Source organism: Nipponia nippon, unplaced genomic scaffold, assembly GCF_047370975.1.
Source record: "Nipponia nippon isolate SJK-2023a ecotype South Korea unplaced genomic scaffold, ASM4737097v1 scaffold_1, whole genome shotgun sequence".
Taxonomy (NCBI): domain Eukaryota; kingdom Metazoa; phylum Chordata; class Aves; order Pelecaniformes; family Threskiornithidae; genus Nipponia; species Nipponia nippon.
In genome coordinates this window covers 162,311,048-162,338,611 of record NW_028262290.1, presented here as the reverse complement: position 1 = coordinate 162,338,611, position 27,564 = coordinate 162,311,048, and the positions used below count along the sequence as shown (strand labels likewise).

General features: G+C 39.6%; 1 protein-coding gene across 20 annotated transcripts in view; it reads left to right on the top strand.

The window, feature by feature from the left end:
- CTDSPL (CTD small phosphatase like) overlaps positions 1 to 27,564 on the top strand; it is an 85,789-nt gene that overhangs the window by 34,684 nt on the left and 23,541 nt on the right. For 11 of the 20 annotated variants that reach the window (XR_015698686.1, XR_015698685.1, XR_015698683.1 and 8 more), the window contains 3 exons: positions 14,460 to 14,614; positions 21,819 to 21,851; positions 25,333 to 25,386. Coding sequence is in view for 16 of the 20 variants with exons in the window: in XM_087731162.1 (XP_087587288.1) it covers positions 14,460 to 14,614; positions 21,819 to 21,851; positions 25,333 to 25,386 (242 nt within the window). In the remaining 4 variants the exon portion in view is untranslated. The remainder of the gene's footprint in view (positions 1 to 14,459; positions 14,615 to 21,818; positions 21,852 to 25,332; positions 25,387 to 27,564) is intronic. The other 9 variants (XM_087731224.1, XM_009475349.2, XM_087731214.1 and 6 more) reach the window with 3 other exon arrangements.

Below are 27,564 nucleotides of genomic sequence, written 5' to 3'. Positions count from 1 at the left end.
TTGCTGCTTTTTCTGTCAAAACTGTGGTGACTTTATCATACAGAGCTTGCCGTTTCCTGTATCTTTTGTTTCAGTCTTAATCTAGTTTTAGCTTTCTGAATATCATGTTTCCAGGTGGGAATGTGCTGCTTTTAATGGTTGTGGAATGCTGAATGGGTAGAATAATCTTGAGTCCAAAGTACAAGGTCAGAAGAGCTAGGAGTGAGTATTTTTGCAGCTTACTCCTTGGGATCCATTGAAAATACACTTAATATTAAGCAGTAGCTGCAGTCCATGATGTTACAGTGGCTGCTGGCATTGGTTGAATTACCTTATAGACTGTTGATAGTTATCATTTCAGGCTTTTTAATTCTTAATGTGAAATATTACATCTGTCTTTTATTTTAATATAAATTATGGACTTGCTAAATGAGGTAAGTTGAACGTTTTCTTAAAGGTGGTTTTGCAACTTAGTTCAGCTCTGTGTTTTGCTACGACATACATACCCAGCCAGTAAGGAAACAAAAAAATCTCTCTATCGGACTCCTAAACATTTTTAAATAATGCCAGATGTATATTGGGTTTGCCTGTTCCTTCCTCTGCAGTCAGTTGTTTTGTTTTGTTTTGTTTTTTTTTTTTGTAGTAGTTGATTAGGATTCAGATAGACATTTAGATGTTTTAAAGTTAATATGAGTACATTACGCTTGTCTTTCAAAAATGACAGCATGTATGCTACTGGCCTTTTGAAACACACCCCGGGGAAGAGGAGTTTGAAAGCCAAGGAGAGAGGAGGGCTCATGCATTGCCCTGGTGAAGCTATGTGTTTTAGCAAATTATTAATGAGAATTTGCAATATGCTTTTGTGCCCTTTTTTTTTTTTTTTTTTACTTACCTCTTTACTTGGGAGTATAACAATAGATGCTCTGTTAGAGAGAGAGGAACCACAGCTTAAAATTTTAATCGGAGATACCTGGCAGCGCTGCTCTTCTGTGGCGGACACTTCCATGGGATTGAAAAAGTGCAGTGGTTGATGTTGTAATTACTTTAGATTTAATATAGTTACTGAATATGTGTAGATCTTACTGAAAACTTAAATTCATCACAATTCTTTCTAGCTTAACTGGTGAGGGCAATGCAATGGCTCAAAGAAAACAAGCAGCAAATAAGATGGAAAACATTTTTCTTTCTGTAATATGCACTTGTATTGCATGTTCATAAATATTACAAGTAGTTGAAAAAAATGAGTTTATGAAGGGTCATCTAAGGCTGGGTAAAATCTACTCCATAGAAGCTAAAAGCTGGAGGAGGAATTACTTTGGCAACAATTCCTGTAAGTCAGATTCTGTCCAAGCAGATACACGCAAGTGTCTTAGGGACTGTTCCTTGAGACGTCCCAGCAACTAAACGTGCAGCAGTTAAGTTTATAATCAAAACCTGATGTTTTAATTTTGCTCCTGGATGCACTGGATTCAAGTAACCTGCTAAAGTGATACTAGCTGTATGCTGGCTGTAACTTGATTTCAAGAGTTTTTTTAGATTTTGGATCGTATTAATAACGAAGCACAGGGCATACAGTGATTTAGAGAAAGTTCCTTCTTCCAAATGAGCTGGGTTCCTCCTGCCTCCTTTGTACCTGCGTTTCATAATATAGGGAAATTTGTGGGGGACAGGAGGGGGAATGGGGAAAAACAGTAATCGGTCCGGATAACTACCTCTCTGTTAATGTCTTTTTGAAGTTACACAACTTCTGTTTTTCTTCCAAAGAAAGAAGGTAGAACTTCATAAATAGTCATGCATGTTCCTTACTCCATTAAGACAGCCTTTACCAGAAATTACATGATTTAAATGGCTTTGGTTTTATAATACATGTTACCAGAAACAGCATTGTTTTAAACGTGTACTTTCTTGCAGAGTGGATGTTTTATGAGAAATGCACTTACCATCCACAAAATAGCAATGGATTGGGAGAAATAAGTGGTAATTGGAAATAAGCACCAAAGGAGCTACAAAAAAATAAAAGGTGTCCTAGTTTGATTTTTACTGTTAGGAATGTATCTTTTGGGGACCAAGCTTTGGATGAGCAATTTCCCTGGCAGGAATGAAAATTGTAGCCTGTCCCAAAATATCCCGAGGGAGTGAACGAAAAATTCATAAGGCGAAATGGAGAAACAAAACTTTTCCTTGCAAGGGAGCACTCTTTAACAGCATTTTTGCGAGGTAAATCCATTAGAGAAGAGCTGTGCCTAGGAAAGAGATGAGAAGGCTTGCAAAAATAGACTAATACTTTAGATTTGATGTCTTACTGAAGCATTTGCTGCAAAAAGTACAGTTGGGAATGTCGCTGTCTCTATGGGAACATCTTTCAGCTATATTTAGGAAAAGTAAATTAAACATATTCTCCTCAGATAAGCAAGGTTTTGGTAAGGCTTTGGTTGGAGGTGTGGTGGTGTATTTTTGAGGGGAAAGAGAGTAGAAGAATTTCTTCTATGTTTGGCTTTGGTGAATCACTTGCCTGATACTTTTCAAGTCAAAAAAAGAGTGCCAAAACCTGTCACCTGGGTTTGAGTCAACCTGTTTGCAGCAGAAGGCAGAAAGAAACTCAGCTTAATTTTTGGAGCCAGACGTCAGGTTGTGAATTTGGTCATTGGGGGGAAAAAAAAACCCAAACAAACGTGTAGTTGTGAAACTGAACAAACTTGGTAAGGAAACGAGCTGATCGTAGGTATGGTGCCCAGCAATATTCTTCAGGTTTGGATCGTGCTTTGACTTGAAAAATTAATTGGATAAAATACGTGCGGCAGATGGATAGCTTGGTGTTTCACACGCTGCGCGGTGCCCGAGGAGCGCGGGAGCAGGGGCTTTTGCAGCTCTTCAGTAACTTCATACTGATTTCATTTCTTAAGGAAGAGGCGGCCTGGGGTTGCAGAGGCCGTGTGTGTGTCTGTGCCACGTGCGAGGATCTGTCTGTCTGTCTGTCCATTCATACCGTCGGTAATAAGAAAACACACTCCGCAAAAGGGCTTCTCTTCAGCTTGTTTTTCGCTCTTTTTTGTTTAATCAGCATTGGTTCAAAGACTACTGTGGGTTTTGGTTTTGGTTGGTTGTTTTTCTTCTTTTATTATACCAGCTTTGAATTAAATTAATGTTTGGGGAAAGCTGTTCACTGCTTCGGTTGTGTGATGGCTTCACTGCCCGCCTGTTGCTCGCCTGTATCTGCTTTTCCTGTGTTTTAGCTACTCGGCATTGGGCGTGTTGTTCTTTTCTGCCTTTCCCACCATGTTACATGTCAGCACAGTCCAAGGCAGAGCAGATCGGATACTGTACATATTTTTGCTCTATAAACACATGCTTGTTTACATTTGCTTCATTGCCATTTTGACTGTAATCCTCTTCCTATCAGCCCTGACTAACAAACTCCGAGATACTGCCATTTTGACCCCGTGTGCTGCTCATGTTTCCATTTGTTTGTTTCTCCTTTGCCTTCCCTCCCAAGTATTTAGCAAATTATTATTAAATATCTTCCAGGATTTAAGACGCCAACCTGGGAGCAATTCAAAAGAGTTGAGATAACAAGAACATATGTTCTGGTTAACTAATTCTGTATGTTACTTTATGGTTGAAGACAAACTTGCATGCGGAGTCCTTGTTCTTCAGCGCTGCACATAAAATGGAAATAAAACAAATCCCCTTTTTTGCGAATAGGTCTTTTTTGCTGTACAAAATTCAGTTCTGATCGACTGTTGCAGCTTGCTTGTAAGCTGCTACTAATATTTGGCAAAAACCTTCTTAAAATAAACCCTCTGACATATGTGCAGTTACTGCTCACTTCCAGCACCCTGCAGAAGCTCAGCATTGCAGATTTTGCATCTTGAAACTTCCAGGTCTTTGCTGATCCAGCTTCACAAAACCGTGACGTTACACCAACATTGCAAGTTCTTTCTATCAGCATTTGGATTCATAGGCCACATCTGCTGGTGAACTTTGTGCAGTCTGCCTTTTCTTTTTTTTTTTTTTCCCTCTCTTTTTTTTTTTTTTACCCCCCTCCTTTACTAGAAGAAAGGTTGGTTTGTTGGCCACCCGCTCGGGGCGGGACAGGAATGCAATGCATGCACAGACTGCGCAGTATTTCCTGTTCAACTGCCGCGCTCCAAACCTCGGCGCTGGGAAAATCTCCAGATCGAGCAGCTCGGTCCTTGCTCAAACAACGAAGAAATGCTGCAGCTTCTGAAATGCTTAGGTTTTCTTACAGAAAATGTATTTTTTTAAGTGAATCTTCATGGTGTGCTAGTGCTTTAAATGTATCACGTTCTATGGATATTGCTCCTACCCTATAGATTACTGTGACTGAGACAAAACATTAAACTTAGTGAAGCACTATAGGTACAGAGAAATGGCTCCATAATGTCACTGCAAAAAGTTACGGTTATTTTCTAGCATAAGACGTTGCCTGCATAGTTCAGTTAGCTTCGTTTTCCATCCAGTTAAAAAAGGTAGTAATCTTTTGGCACTGGAGCTATTTTTGCATTATTTGCTGTATTTTATTTTGCCCTTAAACTGTTTTGAAGCATTGCTTTTGCATTGCACTGCAGAAGTGAAATATTTTGCTTTAGCAAAAGGGGAAAAAAAAAAAACTTTGGTCGCTTCTGCCAACAAACACTAAACTCCAGTGCGGCAGCCTTGCCTTGTGCGTAGTGTGAAAGCGAGATGAGGGCTTTTCTTTCTTTTAATTTTTTTAACTTTTTTTCAAGTGGTTCTAGTCCTTTGTACATGTGGCAGCTCTGTTACCGTTTCAGACTACCAGCTGGTGGAAGAGTGACTTTGTGGGGTGTAGCTAGTTATTGATTTTATTTACTAATTTTATGGGTTTTTTTTTTTTTTTCAGCAGATGTGTATTTTGAGAATTTATATCCATAGGCTCCTCAGGAGCATAGGAAGTGCTGTGGCTCTTCTCAGAAAAAGCAAATGCTAGAAAAAAGGTTTGACTGTGAACTGTATGTGTATGCATATACGTGTGCATATATGCATATACACATGAAAAATATGTTGTATATCCTTGTAGCACCTTTTTTTGTGTGTTCAGCAGCTCCTTAGCCCTATACGAAAAGGAAGCGAGCGTGCACAGGTCAGCCTTGCAGGCCAGGGCACCCCGTTACGGGCCCTCGGGCGCTGATGCGCTCTGGCAGGATGCGACGTGCTGACCAGGTGGATGGATGCCAGCGCAGGTCAGGTACCGAGCACAGCTCGGGCTCCTCTGGAGCTCGGAGGAGAATCCAGAGGAGGCTGGATGGGCACATTCAGCTCCTGTTTAAACACTGTCTGGCTGTTTACATAGCAGGCAAAGTTGTAGCAGCTGCCTGGCTCATCGTGCTGGAGGAGTTCCTGGACTGCTGCCAGAGGTGGACATCTCCTAACTTCTCTTTCGTATTCTCGTCCATCTCTGTCCCTGGCTGTCCCAGTGGCAACCGATACAGGCACAAAAATGAAAATGCGAAGTGTTAATTAGTTCCTTCCTGGATCACAAGGAGACCAACTTTTCAGTCCTTTGGAGATACAAATCTACATGTGCTGCTTCTCGAAATTGGAAGTGGTCGCAGGGTAGCCCTGTTAGCTTGTCAAGCACTGGAGCAGGAAAGGAGGTGGCCAAAATCTGCGCTGTTTAGTTTGAACTTGAAGGTATTTCACTCAGAACATAGTTCAGCGGGTTAATTAGGTTGTTAAAACAGTTTTTATCTTTTCTGCTTCATTATGAAATGTGGATGCCTCTGAAGCGATGGATCTGCCTTCAGTCTTTGAGCTGAATAAATGCAAGGAGTTGAGCTCTGACAGATGCATTTCTTTTAAAGTGGTATTTCCTAGTAGCAACCCTCCTAACTTTCTGAATACTGCAACACAGCACAGGTGTTTAAATCACGGCTTATATGAGAAGCTGACACATATGATGTGAAGGTTATACCATCATATATATGTATGTCCAACCAAACCTCAGTGTGCAGACTGAAGTGTACCAACTGCTTTATGGTTTTGGAATTTGCCTTGGGATCCACTGGGTTTTTGTGCTGTTTTGAGCCTTTTTCGTGGTTTCTTATCCTTCCTTGTCAATTAAGAGGCTTCTGTGTGCAGTTGCGTTTTTTAACATTTACTAGCTATATCTCATGATGCATCACAGCCTTGTACAGAGAGAGCAGTGCTGAATTCTCAGTTGTGTATTAAAAAAGTGACTGCAGAATTTCACTACTCTTGATCCTTAGAAAATGAGCATCCAGTACGCAATGGCAGGTATTTAATCCACCTGGATTTAAGGAGCATAATAAATAATTTATGTAGGGCAAAAGAAGTTTTTTGCTTTATGCTGCCACAACAAAAATGTTTCCAAAGTTTTGTTTGGTTAGGTAGAGGTCTTTTTTCTTCGTACGGCTTTAGCTATCTTGAATTAACATCCGTCCCAATGATTTTTCTCCTGTTGTCCTAGGTACTGTGTGAAAGCGTATTTTTATAGGACCTTCGCAGGAATGGAAAGCAAACTGTAGTGTTCTGATATCCACTAGGTAACTTCTCTTTGAATGAGATAAGCTGCTCATGCGTAACCATTTGATCTGAGCGTACAGGTGCAACTTCTGAGCTTGTTTTCCAAAACATCATGGAATGGGTTAATAAGAGTGACGTTCAATTTTTCTTAACATTCCTAAAAGTTAGTAAGTCATATTGACATTTTTTTTTCAGATCCAAGTGCAGTGACCTACTTTAAACAGATTAAAGTGAGATAAAGAAGAGATTATCTCAAAAGTAAAAATAAGCTACTTGGTTATTTTTCCCCCATGTCCCCACCTGTCTTACGTGTTTCAGCTTTTATTTCTTGGCCCCTAGCCATGCGATCAGCTCCATCCAGAGCAGACTACTAATGCAGTGTATGGGAAAGGGTTTAGGGGGGTGTAGTTAAATGTGTTGGAGAGATTTTTCTTTCACTAAACTAGTCTGGGATCCTACCCTTCAAAGAAATAATTTCAATGGAAAAACCAACACCTTAAGTTTATTTTATGTTTGGGGAGGAGAGAGGTTGCCAGCTTCAGCTGACATGAAGATAATTCTGGGCTGTATCATGCCGAATATAAACAGAGCAATTTGCTTGGGTTTTGCATGTTTGAAGGTTAAACCAGTTGTGGGCGGTTGTTTCAGGTATGTGACAGTGCTGTTACTGCTTTATTTTCTGCAAAGCTTACGTAGAAAATCAAACTTCTCAATGATAAACTGCAAATGACATTTAAAACCAAAGTAACCTGGGCATCACGTGCTGATTTGGCATCAAGTATGCTAAAATAATTTCTATGCTGGTCAATCTGTCACAAAAATAGGAGCTATATAAGGAAAGTTGCTGGTTTTCTGATACTCAACTGTTTCTAGCTTGAGTCATGTAGGATATAAAATTTTATTTTTCTAATAAGATCAAATGTAGCCCTTCGGGAATAGTGAGAAATTATGCATCTCTAATCATGTATAAATTTCGAAACGGCTTCCTTTTGAAGAAAGGCTTTGTTTAATACCACTTTATTCTGACTTGCATCTTTCCATTTTGTATTACAAACAAACTTGTTAGCGGAGAGCTCACGATACACAGATGTTCATTTTATTGCATTTAGCAAGTTCATCTGTAAGCACATGGGAAGTCTTTTCATTACCCAGTTTATATTATTCGAGAGGACTGGCTATTGCATTCATTTAATTAGGAAAAATTCAGCAGTAATTAGCTCACTCATGTGCTGCAGGAGGATGGGCTGGATTAGGAGCCCTCCAGTCGTCCCATGGTGGCTTCCTGGAGCAATACGGGATTTCTTGTGCGACAGCTTTTGTAATTTCACACAACTACGGCAAAATTTGATGGGAGAAGCCCTGAACTAAACTCCTTTAGAATACAGCGCATGAGGGAAAAGCTTTTTCTTTACTGTGTAACTTGTGCTGCCGTTGGGACCTGTCTTGGTGGGAGAACGGCAGCACAACGCTGCTGCCTCCAAAGGGTGGTTTGAGTGAAAGGAGGTTGGGGAAGATGCTGCAGATTACTTCTCTTAGCATGCTCTTACATTAATTTCTATTATAACATTTGTAATGTTTGGGGTTTGGCTTTTGGTTTTGGTTTTTTTTTTTCCTTCCTGTTCTCTTTGTATAACCACCCAGTATGGTATCTTCTATTTAAGCTTACGTGATTGCGGTAATTTATTTTAAAACTTGCCTTTATCTTTCCTTGAACCCCTCCCCAGGCTTAGTAATGCTGTGGGTTCATTAGGACTTGCCAGAAGACCTCGATAAGCACGGTTCTGTGGGCCATTTTTGACTTCCAGAAACTTGCAGGCAATTCAAGAATTAACTTACCCACAAGCAGCCGGGTAGCGCACAGATTACGAGCAGCGAGGTTTGTCCGTAGAAATAGTGCAGGAGAGCATCTGGAAATTATAGGTGAGACTTAGCACTTTCAAATCAGGGGAAATCTGGACCAGAGGGATTTCCCTTCTGGCGAGGAGAGCTGTGCTCCTGTTTCTGACCCTGTCTGCAAATAATGTTTTAGAAATTCAGATAATTTGACAAAGTGCTTCACTGAAGGCTCTTGCAGACCTCCATGAGATCCCTGGGGAAGAAGTTACACAGGGATCTGTGCAGTCTGCTCTTCAGTGTAGTCTTAAGCTATATGGAAAAGGGAATAAGGAAATAAGGCAGCAAGAACTGTAAGGGAAAGGGGTGTGTATTTGTTTCTGCATATATATGAATGTGTGTGCATATATGTGCATCTATATATAGATTTAACATTTAACTGTGACGAGTTGTAGGAAGGCAACGTGATTTTGAAAGGCTGGCCTCTAGCAGATGAAATTAAGTGTAGATACACATGAAATTTTCTGCATGGGAAGAGATAAGAATTCTTGACTTGTATTTGCAGTGATGCCTGAAATATCTACTAATGAAGGGATCTTGGTGTTATAATAAGATCTTCTGAAAAATCACATTAGCCCAATGCTCACTTGTTGTAAAACGCAAATAAGATGTTAGGAATTATTAGAAAAGTAAGAGACCAAAGCATTGTGTGGGTGTATAAATTCATGGTGCTCTCTCCTTTCATCCTGGCTATTGTGCGTGGCTCTAGTCTCCCTCCTCCTGCTCAAAAATGTGAATTAGAGGTGGTACGAAGACAAGGAACAAGGAGGGGCAGAGTTACAAAACAGCTAAGCTGTTGACTGAGCTGTGGACCTTCTTGCCCCAGGATACTTCTGGCACTAAAAGTTGTGATAGGTTCAAAACGTGATGGGACAAAGTCACAAAAGAGGAATTAATTGAGGACTGTTACGTACGCAGTTGATGTCTTTAGGTAAGGCAGTCCTTGAACTGAAGTTACGAAGCACCTGGGATGGTGTTAAGGGAGAGCATCGCTCCAGTCTTGTGTTGTGCCTTTCTTCGACTTTTCTGCAGATATCTGCAGGTTACAATCTTCTCTGCTTTCACGGACAACATGCTTACATATTGTGAAGTTATTTTGCCTGGGCTTTTTTGGTACACGGTGTTTGAGTGTTTGGTATGCAGTGTTTAAGATCGTAAAAGGTCACTTAAAGTTGTCTTCAGCATTCAGTGGTGACGGGGGTGATGAGTATAGTGCTTCTGTAGGAAGCACACGTAGGAAATCAGTTCCAGAAATCGAGGTTGTAACTCCCAAAAGATGGAGGGGAAAAAACAAAGAAGTCCTCTAAATTCCATATGCTGGATGCTGCTCGGGCATGGAGTTGGGGTAATTCAGCTTACCACTCCAGCATCACTACTGCTTGGTCTTACCTATAGGCTTTTGAGGAACGCTGAGTTTTGTCCTCTGCAGATTTTTTTCTCTTTGAAATTTGCTGGCATCCAGAATACCTAAATTTATGGTAGTGATTCAATATTAATGCTTCTTTGCATCTTCAGCGTTACGGTTGTTACCTGCATGTACTGTCAGCGCTTCAAGAAAAGCAAATCTAGCACGCAGCACATCTGTTGCATTTGGGCCAGCGTAACTGAGGAGGAGAAACTATTTTCTGGGATGCACAACACTGTCATAGTTGCTCAAAATGAGATACGGCGTAAATCTTTTCTACGTATGCGATAACCTCTGTGCGTTATTACTGCAAGGCACGTAAAGCTGCTTGAGAACTTCTGTTCCTTACTGCATCCGAAATTATAGTTCATTAACTTACAGTAGAGCTTCTATAACATCATTAAAAAAACTAGATAGCTTTAAAATAATACCTAAATTAGTGGAAAGACCTATTTGAAACACCACTATATTACGAATGGCAAAATTGCCGAGATTAAAAACAACATGAAGGAATATTTTTCCTAGAACAGATATTTCACTAAGCGAACATGAGTGGCCATCTGAAATGTATAATTTGATCAAGGAAAACAAGAATTTTTTAATGATTTGGACAAATCAGTAGCTGTTGTCTGAGATGTTTGTAATGTTTATTTAGACTATTTACTCTGTTCACTGCCTCTTCCAGTCCTCTGTGTAGAAAAGATAGAAACATTAGTTCGTAAGTGGTTGTGCTGTTCCTGATGATCTGCTGTGCAGCTGAGGCTGTTATGAATTTAGAAACGCTGCTGTAACTCATACCTGATTGAAAGGCTTGCTACAACCAGCAGTGAGAGCAGCAGGATGCAAACAGCCCGGAGGAATCGCTAGAGAAGGGGGGTTCAAGCATCTTGGCCACGCACGTCTTCGTGAAGCCGTAGCCCTCGTAGCCCGTGCAGCATCCCTGCTTTCACCCCTCTCCATTAAATGCTGTAGTTGTTACTGGGCAGAATTTCTCTTAAAAACTTCAGACTTCATCCCGTAATCTATTAATATGGCTCCTTGCGTGTCCGGACCGTCCATGGTCTGATCTTCAGCGTTGTGAGGTTTGGGGATGAACATGACGTGGTTTAGGTAAATTTTTGCCTTGCAAGCTGTTTGTATTCAGTCACCTCCCAAAGACTAAGCTCAGAAGTATTCTGCAACATTTCTTATGCAACCATTTGCTAACTAGTTTTTCTTGTTTAACACTCTCGCTTTTTATTAACTTTCTAGAAATGGATCATGTGTTGAAGACCTACCTCAATCCCAGCCTAGAATATAAACTGGACTTTATTATAAAATGCAGTCTTGGCTTTGGGAGGACTATTTTATGCAGAAAAATTGTTTGCAGAATGAAGTTTAACATCTTGTTCTTGTACCTTACGAAGTCCAGGAAAAAACAAAAGCTTATGGTAAATGCTGTGTAAGAGCATTTCTGTTTTAAGCACTCAAATTTCATTATTTGCTGTCATATTTTTAAGTAGAGCCTGAAAACAAAATACAGACTACTAAGAAGATTTCTGTGGCACTAGCTGTAGGGAACAGGACAGACAGCATTGTGCCTCCAATTTGGATTTCGACGTGTTTCAACGTTTAAGGTCAGAAAGGAGTTCTCCTTTGCCTGGATGGTATTGCAACAAACTTGCTTGTGCCTGCGATACAAATTTTCTTGAGTGCTGTTTTCAAAGTCCTTCATAGCTGCCTAGGCATCCTTTGGGGATTTCTAAAGGCATGTTTCTGCAAATTTCTTGCAAACAGAATGTGATATTTTGAGAATGAGCCTTTTACTGTAACGTATACCACCAATGGCTAGAGTTTTGCATATGTTTTCTGTTTAACTGGAGTATTGAAAAGCAGTGATTAGATTGGTTTCAGTTTACAAGTGTCTTTAAAGTAATGAAACACTTCCTTAAACACACAGACACATGCAAATCTGCACAATTCTGACTTTGTGCTGCTATCTGAGCACTTTTTAATAAAACCCATTTAGTGTTTGATACTGGTACACTTTTCTCTTGGTAGCAATTAATAACTGAACCTGAGCATTGCTCACTCCCTTACGGCAGAAAAATATTTTAGCAAATATGGAAATGCATACTATATGGAGAACAGTATATTACTGTTGGACCTGTTAGACACCTTGCAAGTGCTTTGAGAGGAGAAAATATTAATGTCTAGCTTATGCTGACTCTTCGAATCGGAAGATTTTGTTTCTACTTTCAGAGAGTACTTGAAAGTTCAGTCAAAATTTGCACCACAAGGCTTTCTTGTCACAGCACACACATGAAAGTTTTTCATGATGAGGGTGGTGAAACACTGGCACAGGTTGCCCAGAGAGGTGGTAGCTGCCCCATCCCTGGAAACATTCAAGGCCAGGCTGAACGGGGCTCTGAGCAACCTGATCTGGTTGTAGATGTCCCTGCCCATGGCAGGGGGGATGGACTGGATGGCCTGTAGAGGTCCCTGCCATCCCAAAGCATTCTGTGATTCTATGTACCTGCACGTCTTCTGACTTCAGAGCACCATGGTATCCCTTAATTCTTCCCCAGGAGATTTGTTCCATTTCATACAACGCTCTTCTCGCAAGTCTCTTCTCCCCAGTAACAAGGGATAGGACGAGAGGAAACGGCCTCAAGCTGCGCCAGGGCAGGTTTAGGTTGGATATTGGGAAAAACTTCTTCACTGAAAGGGTGGTCAAGCACTGTCACAGGCTGCCCAGGGAAGGGGTTGAGTCCCCATCCCTGGAGGTATTTAAAGGACGGGTAGATGTGGTGCTTAGGGACATGGTTTAGTGGTGGGCTTGGCAGTGCTGGGTTAACGGTTGGACTCGGTGATCTCAAAGGTCTTTTCCAGCCTAAACGATTCTATGATTCTATGTATTATTTGTATTTATGTTGCCAGTTGCCTTGATTGCATTGATATATTTGCAATATCAGGAGGAAGGTAGATGTATGTGGCAGTCCCTAGTAATTTGAGAGGAGGAAAAATGGGGAATTATATATTGATGTGTGTAATGGGACTTACTAAGAATTTCACTTACCCTCTAACTTTGGGTGGGGGGACCGTTCTGTTCCTTCTAATGCAGAATGTAAATAAACTATATAGTGCATGGATGGCTATTAATCTGCTTGGTGGTACAACTTCCATAGCATCCTTCGTTCTCGGTATAATCCTCCTTTTAATGTTTGCTACTTTAAGATGCGCTGCTGCATAGCTATGAAAAAAAGAATAAAAAAAATAACTTGTTCGGGCTTGTTTGCGTGTATTTTAAATGAAATCATTTGTTGACTCTGAAAAGAAAGCCATTCATCTCTATGGTCTCAGGTATTCCTCTGCTGAATGGCGAGGGTGAGCTGGTGCTGGCTAAGGGAAGGCGGTGCAGCAGAGGGGAGTGCCTGCCTCTGGCACAGGGTGCATGGTGTTTGGTTTTGCACGGTATTCCCGGGAATAGTTGTGGTAAAGCAGTTATTTACAGGATGTGCATGACACGGTTGTCTCTCATTGTATTACCATGTGATGTTAGCAAGTTGATTATTGATAGCATTCAGTACCATATGTTGCAGTGGTATAGATAAACATCAAAGAGAAAGAGCTACGTGGAAGGCCCAAGATGAAAAGGGTGCATGTGTGTGTCCCTGCCCTGGAGGAGTGCGAAATCTGTCCGGTATGGCACTCCGACGGAGGAAGCAAATACTTCTTGCTAACAATAGATCATTAAAATATTTGGTGGTCAAATCGAGTACTACTTAGAATATTTTAAAACTTTTTTCCGACTCCATTTTATTTTGTTTTGTTTTGTTATAATGTGTGTTCAAGATCTAATTTTCGGGAGTTTGAATCTTAGGGAAATCACTAGATGTCTTATGTGCATTTCTTTTCTCCAAACTGTTGCTTTTTATCTACAGATTTTAGTCTTCAAAAATGCTGCACTTGCTTTCAGTGAGCTGTATGTAATTTTTTTACCAGTTTAGGGTTTTTTTTTTTATCCTGGTAGACCAGTAAGCAAGTTGAAAAGAAAGGCTGGGACTCCTGTTTGTTCAGTAACACCCTCTCCAGACTTGTCCCAGCAGCAGTGCTGCCTCTGCGTTGTGTCTTTTCTCCTCCAGCAACGCTGTCAAACAGTCGCAGAGGAAACTCAGAAGCATCTCAGATTTTTTTTTTCTGACCCTTGCAGGAGTTTAAATGTTCCACGCATGATCGTGTATTTGGCTGGAAAATATGCCTGGGCATCAGTAGGCATTTATTGTGTCTTTTCTGTTTTAGCTCAGTCCTGTTTGCTTCCTTGGTCCAGAGACATATTTTAGCAGCAAGTTATTTCATGTAATTTATAGTATCTACTTCGGATATTTCTAGGAAAACTTTCAATGTCTTATTATGGCAAGACCTTCGATTGTGCAGAGGTCCGGGTTGGTTGGTAATAGGCTAACGTCACTGTGTGAGTTTGACAAGGGAAAAAAGGTGTTGAAATGGAAGGAAGGGGGTCTCAAATATGATGGAAGATCTCTGTGAGGTTATCTTAAGACTTGAGAAGGACTTCTGAGGTAATAGCCATGCATCTTAAATTCAGTCATTGTGGTCTGGAAAACTACGTCTGTGCTGCATGAATTTATTTTTCTGCTGTTTTTTCTTTTTTCCCTAGTGTCCCAATGTAATATCAGCTTGAAGAAGCAGAGGAGTCGAAGTATCTTTAGCACCTTATTCTGCTGCTTTCGTGACTACAATGTCGAACCACCATCAACCAATAGCACCAGTGCTCTTCCTCCTTTGGTGGAGGAGAATGGAGGACTTCAGAAGGTCAGGCTTTTATCTTATTTTGCTATCATATGGGTCTTTTGTAACCAAGGTTTAACTCCGCGGTTCTGAAGGTTTGTCTTCATAGCTTTCCCTCATGGGGAACTTGTTATGAGTTACAGAAAAAATTACAGTTTTGATGGTGAATTGCTAAGACTATCTATTCAGCTGCAATTTAAAACTAAGTTTTCTGTGAAGGGTACTGGCATTATACATTTTATAAGCAAACAACATTTAAAACCTCAGTAAGACACTGAAAAATGTGGACTTCTCACAAAAGTTCAGCTTTGGTTCTCTTTCCCAACTACAGGAGGGTTAAAATGTGTCCGCTGGAACACAGTGGAACCTCTTTGAATGTCAGTTGAAAGGGATTTTAGTGGCATAAAAACAGTTCAAAAGAGGGGAAAACCATAATTGTTTGGACCTTTTTTCTAACCAGTTCACCTATATTTAATGCATGCTGAGTCCAGAGGTATCAGCTTTTGGCCATTTTTCCAGGTTATTAAGTTTTTGTTTACCTAATAAGTCAAATTAATTGATAAAAACTTTTAGCACTTCAAAGCATTGTATGTAAGAGCAGCATGTTACTTTCACTGAGTTCTAGTAATTATATTGCTTTGCCATATTCATAAAATCACAACACAAATTATATGTTGTTTTTTTTTTAAATCTGATAACACCGAGAGCATTTGCGTTATGAATGGCAGAATTTCAGTTCAATATAGCAACCGTAGGAATACCATCTCTTCCATACCATGTTGCTTTTCAGCACTCTCAAAACTCCACTAGTGCTATACTCTTAATTGAAACACCGTTCCCCTCACACTATTCCAGTGAGAAAGAGATTGCAAATACAGTTGTATCCATGATGGGGAATAATAGCAGAAATGGAGATGTCTCCATCTTTTCACCCTTCTGCTCTTCACGTTAATTTTTCATATTTGATGCAGCTGATTTCTGCCTGCCTTGTCCAATCCATTTTATTTTGTTTTGAATTTTGCTGGTTATGTTTGAATTCTGAAAAGCTCAGGAGAAAAAGCAGAGGAACTGTTTGGTGGGAGAGAGGAAAGGAAAGCAAATAAAAGTCATGGAGACTAAGAATACATGTGGAGGTAAAGTCTGAACTGCAGCAGTTCATGCTGAAACTGCTCACGCAGAGGTGAAGTGCACTGAAAATTCCTCTGCCAAAAGGAGGAATTCTCTGTGTATTTTTAGATTTCTTTTGCTAGCCAAGGGGCATTTTTACTGAGATGAGGGAAATCTAGCCTGGATGTGCTGAGGGGAAAGCTGAGCAGTGTGTAGCATGTATGCACACGTTAATGTGAAAAGCAAAAGGAATGGGAAACCAGTAAAATTTCCCTTTCCTCTATGCTAGGGAATGGAAAGGAGGCAGAGGTGAGGCTACCAGCAAAGTTACAAATGAGAGAAAATGAGAGTTTATTAGAAAGAAAAACGTAAAGGGAAGAAAGAGTTTGTTTTTTCTATAGAAAATGTGAGTTAAAATGGCCTGGAGTCAGTAGTTCTCAGATTGCATTTTGTAAAATTAATAATAATTACTTTCTAAATATATCGTATGCCTTGAGCGAGTGATTGCATGTATGTTCGCACAAGTTTCCATCCTCACTCTGTGCTACCTTAGTGAACAGTTCTGAAGTTGTGCCATACTTGTACGTGAGCCCGAGACACAAATTGCAGAATTCATAGCATTGCCAGACTACAGCTTAATTCAGTAAAAGAGTTCAAGGAATATGTTAAGAAGAATTATTAAAGAGTGCATTTTCTTCAAACAGAATGAAATGCACTCAGATGCATACGGATCTCTAGAAGAACTCAAGCATGGCTAAGCTTTTGGGTAGTTCTTAAGTGAGTGCAAATTAGTCTATAACATTCCTATTTTAAATGCAGTATTGAAGACTAATAAGCTTTGTATGTGGTTTTTATATGCTGGTTTTATTTTCAGTGCTAACATGGTTAGTGCAAGTAGGAAATTCTCTTAAAGAAAGAAAAACAGTATTGAAGACTCAATATATTTGAATATCATCACAGTGTCAGGCTAGTGCTTTTTCCCAGGAGAGCTGTGTTTTAGAACTGTGCAGGCTGGTTGGAGTTGACCGAGTTACACCGAGCATCTTGTCTAGATTCAGAAGTGAGAAGTAAGTTGGGGCAAAGTACATACAACAGTGGGCCTCAGTTTCTAAATTTGTGAAATTAAATGTCCAGGAATGACAAAATTACCTGTTGTAGGAAAGAAAAGAAAGTCTGACAACACGCTGCTTAAACTCCTCGGTTTAATTAAAGTTCTTGTTGCATTAATCCGCCTGACAGGTTAAGAGTAGTTTAAATTCTGTTGAGCTGCTGTTCAGATGGTCGCTTACTTGTATCTGCTCTCTCTCTTCTATGTTGTGTTAATTATTTATCACATCACAGGTGACCTCTGACCATGGCCCAGTCAGTTCATGTGTTGTGACCCTTTCCTTCAAAAATGGAAAAAGAAAATGGCACAATAATGTTATATAGTTACTATTAGAAATTAGTATAAAATGGCTTGGATGTCCTTTCCTTCTGTCTTTACTGTTCAGTGGAGTTGTTACATGAAAACTGGTGATAAAGACTTCAGAGGAAGGAAAGGAACAGAGAAAGCTGCTGCTGGTTTCACAGGAACTCGGTGTTTGTTCTGTGTTGCTTCTGGCGTATTCTTGAAGTTGATGTGACAAGCTAACTTCCTTCTAATTAGGAGTCTTGGTTCTTTCGATGCTAACTTCTTGTAGCGGAGGGAAAGTGGGGAAGAGTATTTTATAATGTAATTGAAAACACAGTTCTGAAATTTTGTTCAGAGTAATTGCATTGTGCGATGTAATTTTATTATTATTATTATTTTACTGTATTAGAAAAAATGAAATCAGTGCTTCAAATGAAAGCAGTGCTTCATTTAGTATTTTATCAAACGATGTGACTCGATTATGCTTGGCAAGTCAAGTGTCATGTCACTTCTTCATCGGATTGGAAGAAACACCAAACATGGTTTTCAATAAACAGGGTTTTTCAGCACTGACTTCTATTCCATTAGGGGAAAAAGCCCAAAAACTTCTTTAAAGTATTGAGTTCACTTTTTAACCTTCTACTCACAGAGCAGCTGCTTGTCCAAGTGTGACTCTAATACTGGTAATGAATGATCCATTCTCTCTCTAAAGTTTCAATACAACATTTTTCAATAATAACTTGTATTTACTGAAACTATTGTATATTTGTTTTTCTTAAAATGTGACAGCTTTTTAGTGCAGCACAAAAATGTATTCGAAGACAAAATATCTATTACAGTGGGTATATCAGCCTGTCTACAGCTTGGATGCCGAGCCAGATGTGTCATTGGAAGCACACGATGTTCAGCCTCATGAAATCCTTGCTAATTTTTTCCTGCCTCCTCAGCAGCAGGCAGCTCACCAAGACCTTCCAGCCAGTTTTTTTTTAGGGTCCAGAGTGCTGGGAAGTGGTTTTTATTTTCTTCTGAATAAATTCAAATCTCAATTTCTGTTCTTCAGTTAGCAACTTGACTCAATTTGTGTATTTTCTGGGCTTGCTTCTCCGTGTAAGTTTTTGGTTTGGAGGTTTGTTCTTTTTTTTTTTCCCGGCTAAGTTTGTTACCTGAGTTTTGAAGTGTTTGCAGATACAGATTTCATCTGCAGGCTTCAAGGAGGTATCTAGATAGAGAAAGGTAAGAAAAGCTAGATGCAAAATGGCTCTCTCTTCCCTTCGCCTTCAGTCGTGGTGGGTAAAAGAGCTCTGACAAGTCTGTCGGCACTTTGCCATTTCACTTACAACCCACTTCCACTAGAGTCATCTCTGCTTTTGTTTCACGGTTGGATCCAAATCAGGCAGATGGCTCGTGTTCAGCAAGATGAAACATGAATGAGGAAAAGGGTTTTTATACTTGTTGGATTAGAGGAGAAGGCCTTGATCCACACTCAACAGGGAAGAAGACAGAATTAGAACAAGGTTTATTCTGGGGGCAGCAGCTGCCCCCGCTGCTTTCCCCGTAACAGGAACGAAGCCAGAAAGGTCAAGTCCTTGAATTTCCACCTCACCCATCCTAACCACTACAAAAATTAGGTCTCCTTCTCCCCACTGCTTTTTGCTGCACAGTGCTGTCTTCTCCAAGGTGATGCTGGAAGGCTGTTTTGATGACCTATTTATGAAAGTGCAGGGGAAGGGATCTTCTCTATCCAACATGAATATGGTTCACCAGAGTGAGAAAAACAGCTTATAGGGAGCAGGTTCTTGAGGTCAAAAGTAGTATCTCCTTCGTGCGAGAGACCTAGAGGAGCCACATGAGCATGGACTCTTTGATGGGGAGTCTGTTAACAGCGTGCTTTACGAACAGTCATGGAAACCAGTCTCACTCCCCAGTGTGGAGGAAGATAAGAGAGATTAATGTAAGCAATAGTACACTTCCTCCTGCTTCACCTTTGCTGATCAGAGCAAGAAAATTCCTAGTGTTTGTGTGTGTTGGTCACCATCAGCATGCGGTATGGTAGGTCTGTTTAAGAAAAAAACCCAAAACCCTCTGCATAGCTATGTTTGGTTCCTCTGTCTCTGGCTACTCATTCTGACCTTCTCTGCCTCCCCAAAAAGTCTTCTATATTAACAGACAAAGCTCAACAGTCCAAGTCAATGAAAGAGTCAAATAGCTACTATATTCCTGTTTTTAAAGAACCTATCACGGTCTAGTATAAGCTTTGTGTTAAAGAAATGGATATGATAAATCTGTTCTTTTGATCAGCTGCTTCTTTTAAGGGGTTATTCTTTAAAATGAAATAGCTCCTTATCTTTGAATACAGGCTGTTCTCAAAAAAAGTAAAATAGTGTGGTCTGTCACTTGATGCTCATTGATCCCGTACGTGACCGTAGACAGACAGCATTAATCAATGGATGCGGTACTGAAAATGTTGTGTGTCTCAGACTAAAATTACATAGCTAAGGGAAAAGGTAGGATTTATCATTTCATCTCTATGTGTCATGCCATGAAAGAAAAAAAAACAACCTCATTTCAGTGGCTGGACAAATCAGTTCCTGCATTATCTTAGTGATACAATGGGGAAATTTTGGCATTCTAGGAACAGCTTTGTCTTGTTACCAGCATCAGGAGCTTGTGGAAAGACTTCAACAAATGCAGTCATCTGTCATCCATTTCAGACGATAGCGTTACGACCTGCTTCCCTTCCTGTTCTAAGGCATCAGGAAATGAGGTGGGACACTTTTTAAAAGTTTCCCGTAGCAGGCTTGTTTTCAAAGAGCATTTGCCTGTTCATGAACACTTACGCTTTACCTGCAGACTCTTGCATTTATCTTTCTGCTTGTTTTTCCAGTTGTCATCATTACCATTTTGATTTTTGCATAGGTGCTTTTAGGGTTCTTCTTAGGAAACTCACTTGTTTTCCTTGTTTTCTGATTTAAGAAATTCTGCAAGAAAAATAAAGCAAACAGTAATGAAAGTCCTTTAGCAACTTACGTTCTGGATTGCCATGAAAGTCAGGCTTAACAGTAATACCGAGAAGTGCAGCTCTTGCTTCAAGAGATTGCCAAAACAGAAAGCAAGTTACGCCGTGGTGAGTGCCTCTTGAAGTCTGTGGGAAAACCCGATGTGATACACAGCTTTATTTGTGTCCAAGAGTAAGGTAATCTTGTACCGTAACTGTGGATATGCCTCTACCTCTCGTATACTGTTTTCTTCTGTTGACAGAAGAGGAGCTCCAGTTGTATTTTCTTCTCTCTACCAATGAATGTAAAAAATGCCTTTAAAAACAAAACAAAACGCGGGTTCACAATCTGTGCTCTGCCTCCGTAACCATATCCTTGTTAACAACTTGATCACAGGCCAGCTAATCTGACTGGCACCTACTCAAATTCACTCCTTTCTCAAATGGCCCATGAACTTCAGATGATGTTCAGCGAACAGGACATTAACATGCTGAATTTTTTTTTTCTTTTCTTTTTGTCATTATCTTGGAAATTTGGATTCTTACCAGTTTTTGTGTTTGTTTTTTTTTTTATAGAAATCAGATACTTTTAACTAAAGCAAACTTCTTGATAGTTCATGGTAGTTGCTGCTCTCTAGCTGCTTCATCAGCTTCTCTGGATTTTGGTCAAACTTCAGTAAAAAATTCTGCTGTTGTAGCAATAAAAAGAGGACTTTAAAAATAATATTGAATTACTTTTGTTTGTCAGTGATGTGTCAACACTATGTTAGACTCCAAAACAAGTGAGCACAAGACTTTTTCAGCTGGAAGAGGATGTTCTAATGTTGAAAACAGCTCTTTCAATAGTCAGTCTGCTAGTAGTCAGAGCCTGTGTTGTCCAAGTAATTAAAGAATAAAATAATATACCTAAGCAACATCTGTTCTAGAAGGGTCAGCTTCCTTTATTTTTTTTATGTGCAGTGCCCACCAGAAAGCAGATACTTGTTTTTGACAGATTAGAAAGATTAGAAAATACAGTTCCTACTTCCCAGAATGTCTTCCATATTGAGCTGGCGACCCTGTGACCAGCCTGTCTGCATTTAGAAGCTGTAAATGGAAGTGTCTTTGCCTCCGTGCATCGGGTCCCAGGATGAGAAGAAAAGGTCAAGTTGGCCAAAGACTGTCTTGCCTTCTTCCAAGTACAATACAAAAGTGAGATGATGGGAAGAGCAGTGATACTGGTGCCTCTATCTGGGTGAAGAAAGTGGGATTCCTTGGGTTGGTTTATCGTCATCATGTCCATCTTGGGCGTTTTGCTGTTGCCTACGTGAAAATGCTGGTTTTTCTGAGGCAGTTGTCTCAAGTGAAGTTAACTTCAAGGAGTGGGCTTCTACCCTGCTGCCAAGGTCTGGCTGAGCCTCTTGTTGCTGCAGTGCAAATGGACAAATATACCCATTAGTGGATCTTAAAGCTGAAAAAGTTACAGTAAATACAGGTACTTTCTTACCATCTCTTATTAATCATAGCATGGGTTTTACCAGTCCAGTCTCCTAAAAATCATAAATGCCGATATACTAACCGATCATTTCAGCAACTAAAATGCAAGATCTTGTTTTTATTTTTTTTACCCTGGTTTCTTGAATACTTTGAACTTTTGGTTTAAAATGTTTGAGTGCTACATTGACTGCTTCAGACCTTTGTTCGACCCTTTAAAAGCCATTACCCTTACAGTGATTTTTTTTCTTTTTCCCCAGGGTGACCAGATGCAGGTCATGCCTATACCAAGTGTATGTATTTTTATCCCTTTTTCTTTTAATAATTTTCATAACTTTTGCTTTGATTCATCTTATGTTGCAGTCTAACAGGTCTGTTTTGTGTTGCATGTTAACAAAAAGATTTTATGTTCTGTCTGCAGTGTTGTATACTCAGAGATGAATTGAACTGCACGTGTTGTACAGGGACAAAAAGAAGAGTTTGGGTTTTATATGGTTTTTATCTTGCATCTCAGTTAAATTCATTTCTGAATTTTTATCATTTTGAAAATGCGTGGAGTAGTCTGAAAGTTGAAGTTACTTATTTTACTAGAGACAAAAGGTGACTTATCATCACAATGTGGGACACAGTTACAAAAATCTTTTCCTCTAGTTTTTCCCTATATTCCAGTTTGAAAAGAAGAGTTAGAAACCCCACAATTTGTTTGACACAAGCCACTTCAGGAAACCAAAGAGTACACTGACCATAGCTGCATTACTGCACTCATTTGAGATGTTGCTCTCAGTATCAGCTGCTGTTTTATGGGCCTTAATATTTCTGCTTATCTTCCCTGGATTAAACTTGGAATGGCATTTGGCATCTGAATTATTTTTCAAAACTAAATAAAAGGAAGAGGAAAAAAAAAACAGTTCTTCAAACTGTAGCTTTTAATTATGTTTAACCTTTTTTGGTCAAAAGACTGCTCTTTTTCTACTTATTTTTTTACGTGGATGAAGACTTAGACTTTTTAAAACTGAAAATAGAATACTTCATTATTGCAGAATTTTCCAGGAAATAGCAGTGCTGATGTGTAGAGTTACTGGCACAGCCCTCTTTCTTGAGATATTTGGTAGCCCCTAAAGACCTGAATATTCCCCAAGATACCATTTTTTTCCCTCTTTCCCTTCCTTGCTACGTAGCCCAACATTACAAGACCTCCTATAAGAACGCTTGTCCGTGCTACAGTGCAGTAGTGTCAGGAGATGGCTATAACTGTGCAGATCGCTTCCCTCCTTCACCACTTTTTCTTGGATTTAAGAACTGTTAGAAATTCCTCTTTATTGCTTACCTATTATTTCTAATATGAAAGTACTTCTAATATGGCTCATGCATATGTTTGCATGCATGTGTGTGTGTATGTATACACACACGTACATGCATGTAACTTGTATATATGCAAGTCTGGGAATAGAAAACGTTGGATGTACAAAAATACTGATTTTTTAAAATAACTTTTCCTTTTACATACCTGCCAGATTGTGTTTTGTGGCTGTAGTTGCTCTACTAGCAGTTATTTGAATGTAAAACATGTTCTGGCTGTGCTCTGACCTGGCATAAAATTTTGCCTAAGAGTGAGTATAGGTAAGAATACAAACAAAATAAGAATACAAACAAAATTTTGAAATGACAAATGAGTAGAGCTTTGGCAGGTACAAACATGAAATGAGATGGTTTGCTGGAACACCATCTTTCTGATGTTAAAGCAGTGCTCTGTTAGATTTGGGTAGAGGTAGGAAAACGAATGATTCAAGAAGGGGTTTCTTATTTTTCCTTTTTTGCTGACCTATATTCCCAGCACTTTAATGAGGCAGTAAAATTTAATTTTGCAGTCATGACGTAGAGGTCTCAGTGAGCAGGTGACTTTAAACAAGCTTGTTCCTCTTCTCCGGTGCCATCTGATGCCTTCTTCCAGCAGGACATGCAAGTGTTGTCAAGCAACCATCACCCGTAGGCAGTTGTGTGACATTTACTATCCGAGTATCAAAGGGCTTCTTGCTGTCAAACAGAAGCCAGCAAGCATTAGTACGTAATAGTCTAAATAAAGACAGAAGTGAACTGCGTACGGAGAAAGTGGTAGGAGTGAAGATGCAAAGCCAACATTATCTTTGAAAAATGCCTAAAATTAAAGCCGTCCTTTTTGCCAGTCTTACAAGGGCTGTCTGGCCTCAGCACTGAAGCCCAGAGGTTTGCTCTGAAACAACTCTTAACCGTGTGATTAAGGCCCATTAAGGCAGAAATTCTTGGTGATCTGCTACATAGGGTCATGGGTGAGAAATAGACGGTTTGGACTGTACGTATCGTACATACCAGGAGAAAAATCTTCAGAACAGAGACAGAGTGAGCTTGGTCACAATTAAGTTGGACATTTACTTTTTATATGGCTCATTGCAAACAGAATCATTTCAGGTGTTTAGAGAATTCCTTAGTGACTCTGAAACGAGCACTGCCCGCTCCCTACTCAGCAAACTTTCAATTTGAAGCCTCCAGTCAAAATATGAGGTTTTCTGGAGCTTTATCACGCGTGTATAAAATCTGGCAGTCTGCTGAGGTCACCTGTTTGAAAACTTCCATTGCTTTGCGTACATATGTACAATATCAGTGTAGTATACACTGTAGTATACAGTGAAGTATATCTTCTGCTGAATCGGTTTTATCCTATATTAATTGCACTTAATTTAAAAACTTGAATTAATATGAATTTTCACTTGGTTGTTGATAGACGTAACTGCTAAGCAAGAAACATTCCAGCTTCAAGCTAGGCTCTTCAGAAAATAGAAGCAGTGCGACTTTATTTTTTTTAAAGATGAACTTTATCCTGTTTGTATCTCATATTCTGAAACTGTTTCCAGATAAGGCATAGATTAAACAGCAGCATAATTGATTTTTTTCCTAATACTGCAAAACTATTTATGGCTGAAATAAACAGACGCACAATTAGAAAAAACAGTACCAGCTGACACTGTGATAGACCTGACTTAAAAATATATTAGGTGTAGCTCAGGATGCCTGTGCTTTCATGGATTTTTCTCAGCTTTGTTTGGAAAGGAATATACAGTCAAGAAATCAAAGTAGACCCATAGCAACTTCAGCACTTGTTTTCATTCTTTTGAATGAAAAGGTAGATGGAAATGCAAAGCCATGCTCGTGCACCTGCTTAAAGTGAGTTGGAGCATCCATTTCTTTTGTTCAATTTAAAAACCCAGTATTAAGGCATGGTACCAAAAGTAGTCCTCAGAATCCCTACAGAAGTTAAATCTTAGCTTTGGGATACTGTTTTTTCCCTTGTCCTCACGTACATTTAGACGATTTCTTGTTACAACTTTTTCTAGAAGAAATGTTGTGAACTGCCTGTTTTATAAGAGGAGCTAGCGTCTTTTGGCAGCTGTGTTTTAAGTGGGAATAATTTATCTTCTATTAGAGTATTTCTATGCATAACTGCTGGGAGAAGCTGTTAGCTATGCAGAATGCAGCCAAAAGTGTGAATTGAAGGGAACATGAACAGCAAATTAATGTGCTGCACTTATGCTAGACAACATTTCCAGTATACAAAGGAAGGGCTTATTAATTCTGATACTTGTCTCTGTGGGAAATATGGGCCTACAGGGAAGAAAGGTTATGATTGTTTTGTACAGTAAATTTCTGAAAGGTTTGTGTTGACCAGCTGTTTATGCTTCAACCAAAAGTCCTGTTTTCTTGCCACCACCACCACCCCCTTTTTTTTTTTTTTCTTCTTAGGGAATATACTATTTCCACGGGACTGAAGCAGTGCAGCAGTCGTTTCACTACAAGGTCTGTTAAGCTGATCAGCCCTGAGACCTGGCTGGAATGCATAAATCCCAAACAGTGACTAGTTTAAAAGCTTTAACTTGTATACAATTTATGTCTTGTTGGAATTGAAGACCAAGCTAGGGCTTACAGTACTGAGATACCACATATTATTTTTCTGCTGAGTTCTGCGGAAGTCTGCAGTCTTTCGGAGAGTATTACATAGCAAATATGAGTTGCTGTTAGCCACAATTAAATACTCTTAATCATCTTAGATATCTTTAAAGCTACTGTGTTTAAAAGAAGAAATTATCAAAGATCCGTAACTCTCCACTGTTAACTATGATGGAAATCTGGTAATTACAGTTCTTCTTGGATATGTCTCCATTAGTGAGGAAATTAAAATACAATATTGAGTAATGCTTGTTTCTGCCTAAAAGCTTTGCTACTCTTGGCGTGTGGAAATTGCTTTAGATCAGAAAGCTTGAATGGCAAAACAAATGGACTGATACCCTACATACAAATCCTTTCAGTTCCTAAAGCCTCAAAAATGTCATCCTTGCTCCAAAGTCCTACACCAGACGCTTAGCAGTCTTGCAACTGGTAGCGCCTTCAGCTTCAGAATAGTCTCCTTGTCCCTGTTAGATTATCAGGTGGCTAATGTGTTTTCAAAGTTGAGGGTAACAGAGATAGAGGTTTTAAAATGGAAAATTTGTCTTTTCTAATCTTCAAATGTGCAGACTGTTGACCAGGTGTCTTTGAAAACAGGATCAGATTGAATTCAAGAAGCCAAAGCTTGTAGGAAGGTTGGTGTGCCCTAGTGGGAGACTTTCCCCAGGAAAAACCTTGAGGTGTAGTCTCAGTAGGTAAAGTTAGGTCAATAATTATACATTATTTCCTAAGGCACTACTGAAAAGGGAGAGAAACTCTAGCAGTAACCAGCATCTCACCATGCAGTCAAGGAATTCGGGTTCTCAGAGTTGAAGGTTCTTGCATTTTGTAATCCTTGGTGTATGTCCAACCTTTTCCCCATGACAGGCGTGGTAGTTTCCAAATAAAAAATGAAGATATCTGTGATATGACAGTGCTCATGTTTTGCATATACATATTTCTATATGAAAGAAGATCTATTTCCTTGTATTTTCCTTATATATCATTATTTTCAGTTTGAAAAAGAATTCACACAGCAGAAGAAATTGCTGGCTTTGAACTGCTTGTACAAATTAACTTAGTCAAAAATCTGAACTAAATACTAAGTCTTAAGAGTACAATAATTAACTATTCTGTAAAAAGAAAAGTACACTGAAGGTTTATTGGGATGTTCCTACCTTTTTTTCTTCTTCAAAGACAAGAAATCAGTATCAGAACGTGGGTTCTGAAGATTATTGTCTTTAAATGAGCTTGATTTTTCTTTCAGTAAGCTTTTAGTCTATTTAGGTTGTAAGTCTGGATCCTTCTTACTATGAAAAATTGAGGTGGGGTGCCTAAATACCTTTTAGATTTTGAAATAGGAGGGGAAAACCTAAATTCCTTAGATCTGGTCTTAGTTGCAAAGAAGCAAAGGTAGAGCTCAAGCAGTTGTGGAAGTTAACATATACATGAGACTGTCTATAACCTAGAAAGAGCGTCCTAAAAATTTTGGTCGGGTGAGGTTACTGTGATGGGCACGTACTTTACAGGCATTAAGCAGCAGTTTTTTTTACTTGAAGGTCGTTGTTAGATGTGTGCTGCGAGAAAATGCATTGAGACAAGTGGCTCGTAAGCAAGGCAGCTTCCATTTTGGTAGCTGAAGAAACTGTTGTTGGTGTTAATTGTATGGAACTAAATCAGTTTCAGTGAGCACTCCCAAAATCCCCCAGTAACTTTAGCGAAAGACACTTTTATTTAAGTCCAGAGTCTCATTTGTTAGTTACTTCATTTAAGCAAGAACTTATTAGGCATCACTGGCCGCTATCTGTCAACGTGAGACGACATCTGAAATCCATCAGTGGTTAATAGTCTGTCCTTGCTGCTGGAGGGTGTTCAGAGGGTGTCTGGCTCGTCTGTTTGTCACCCGCTGTCAGCAAAGGGGTGGCCTCCGATCTCTGCGAGCACCTCTACAAAAGGCTATTGAAAAAACCAAAAAATACAATAGGTGCATCCTTGCCAGAGCAACATTGTCTGAGCAGATAAAAAGATAGCGAAAGAATGAAGTTAGAGTTC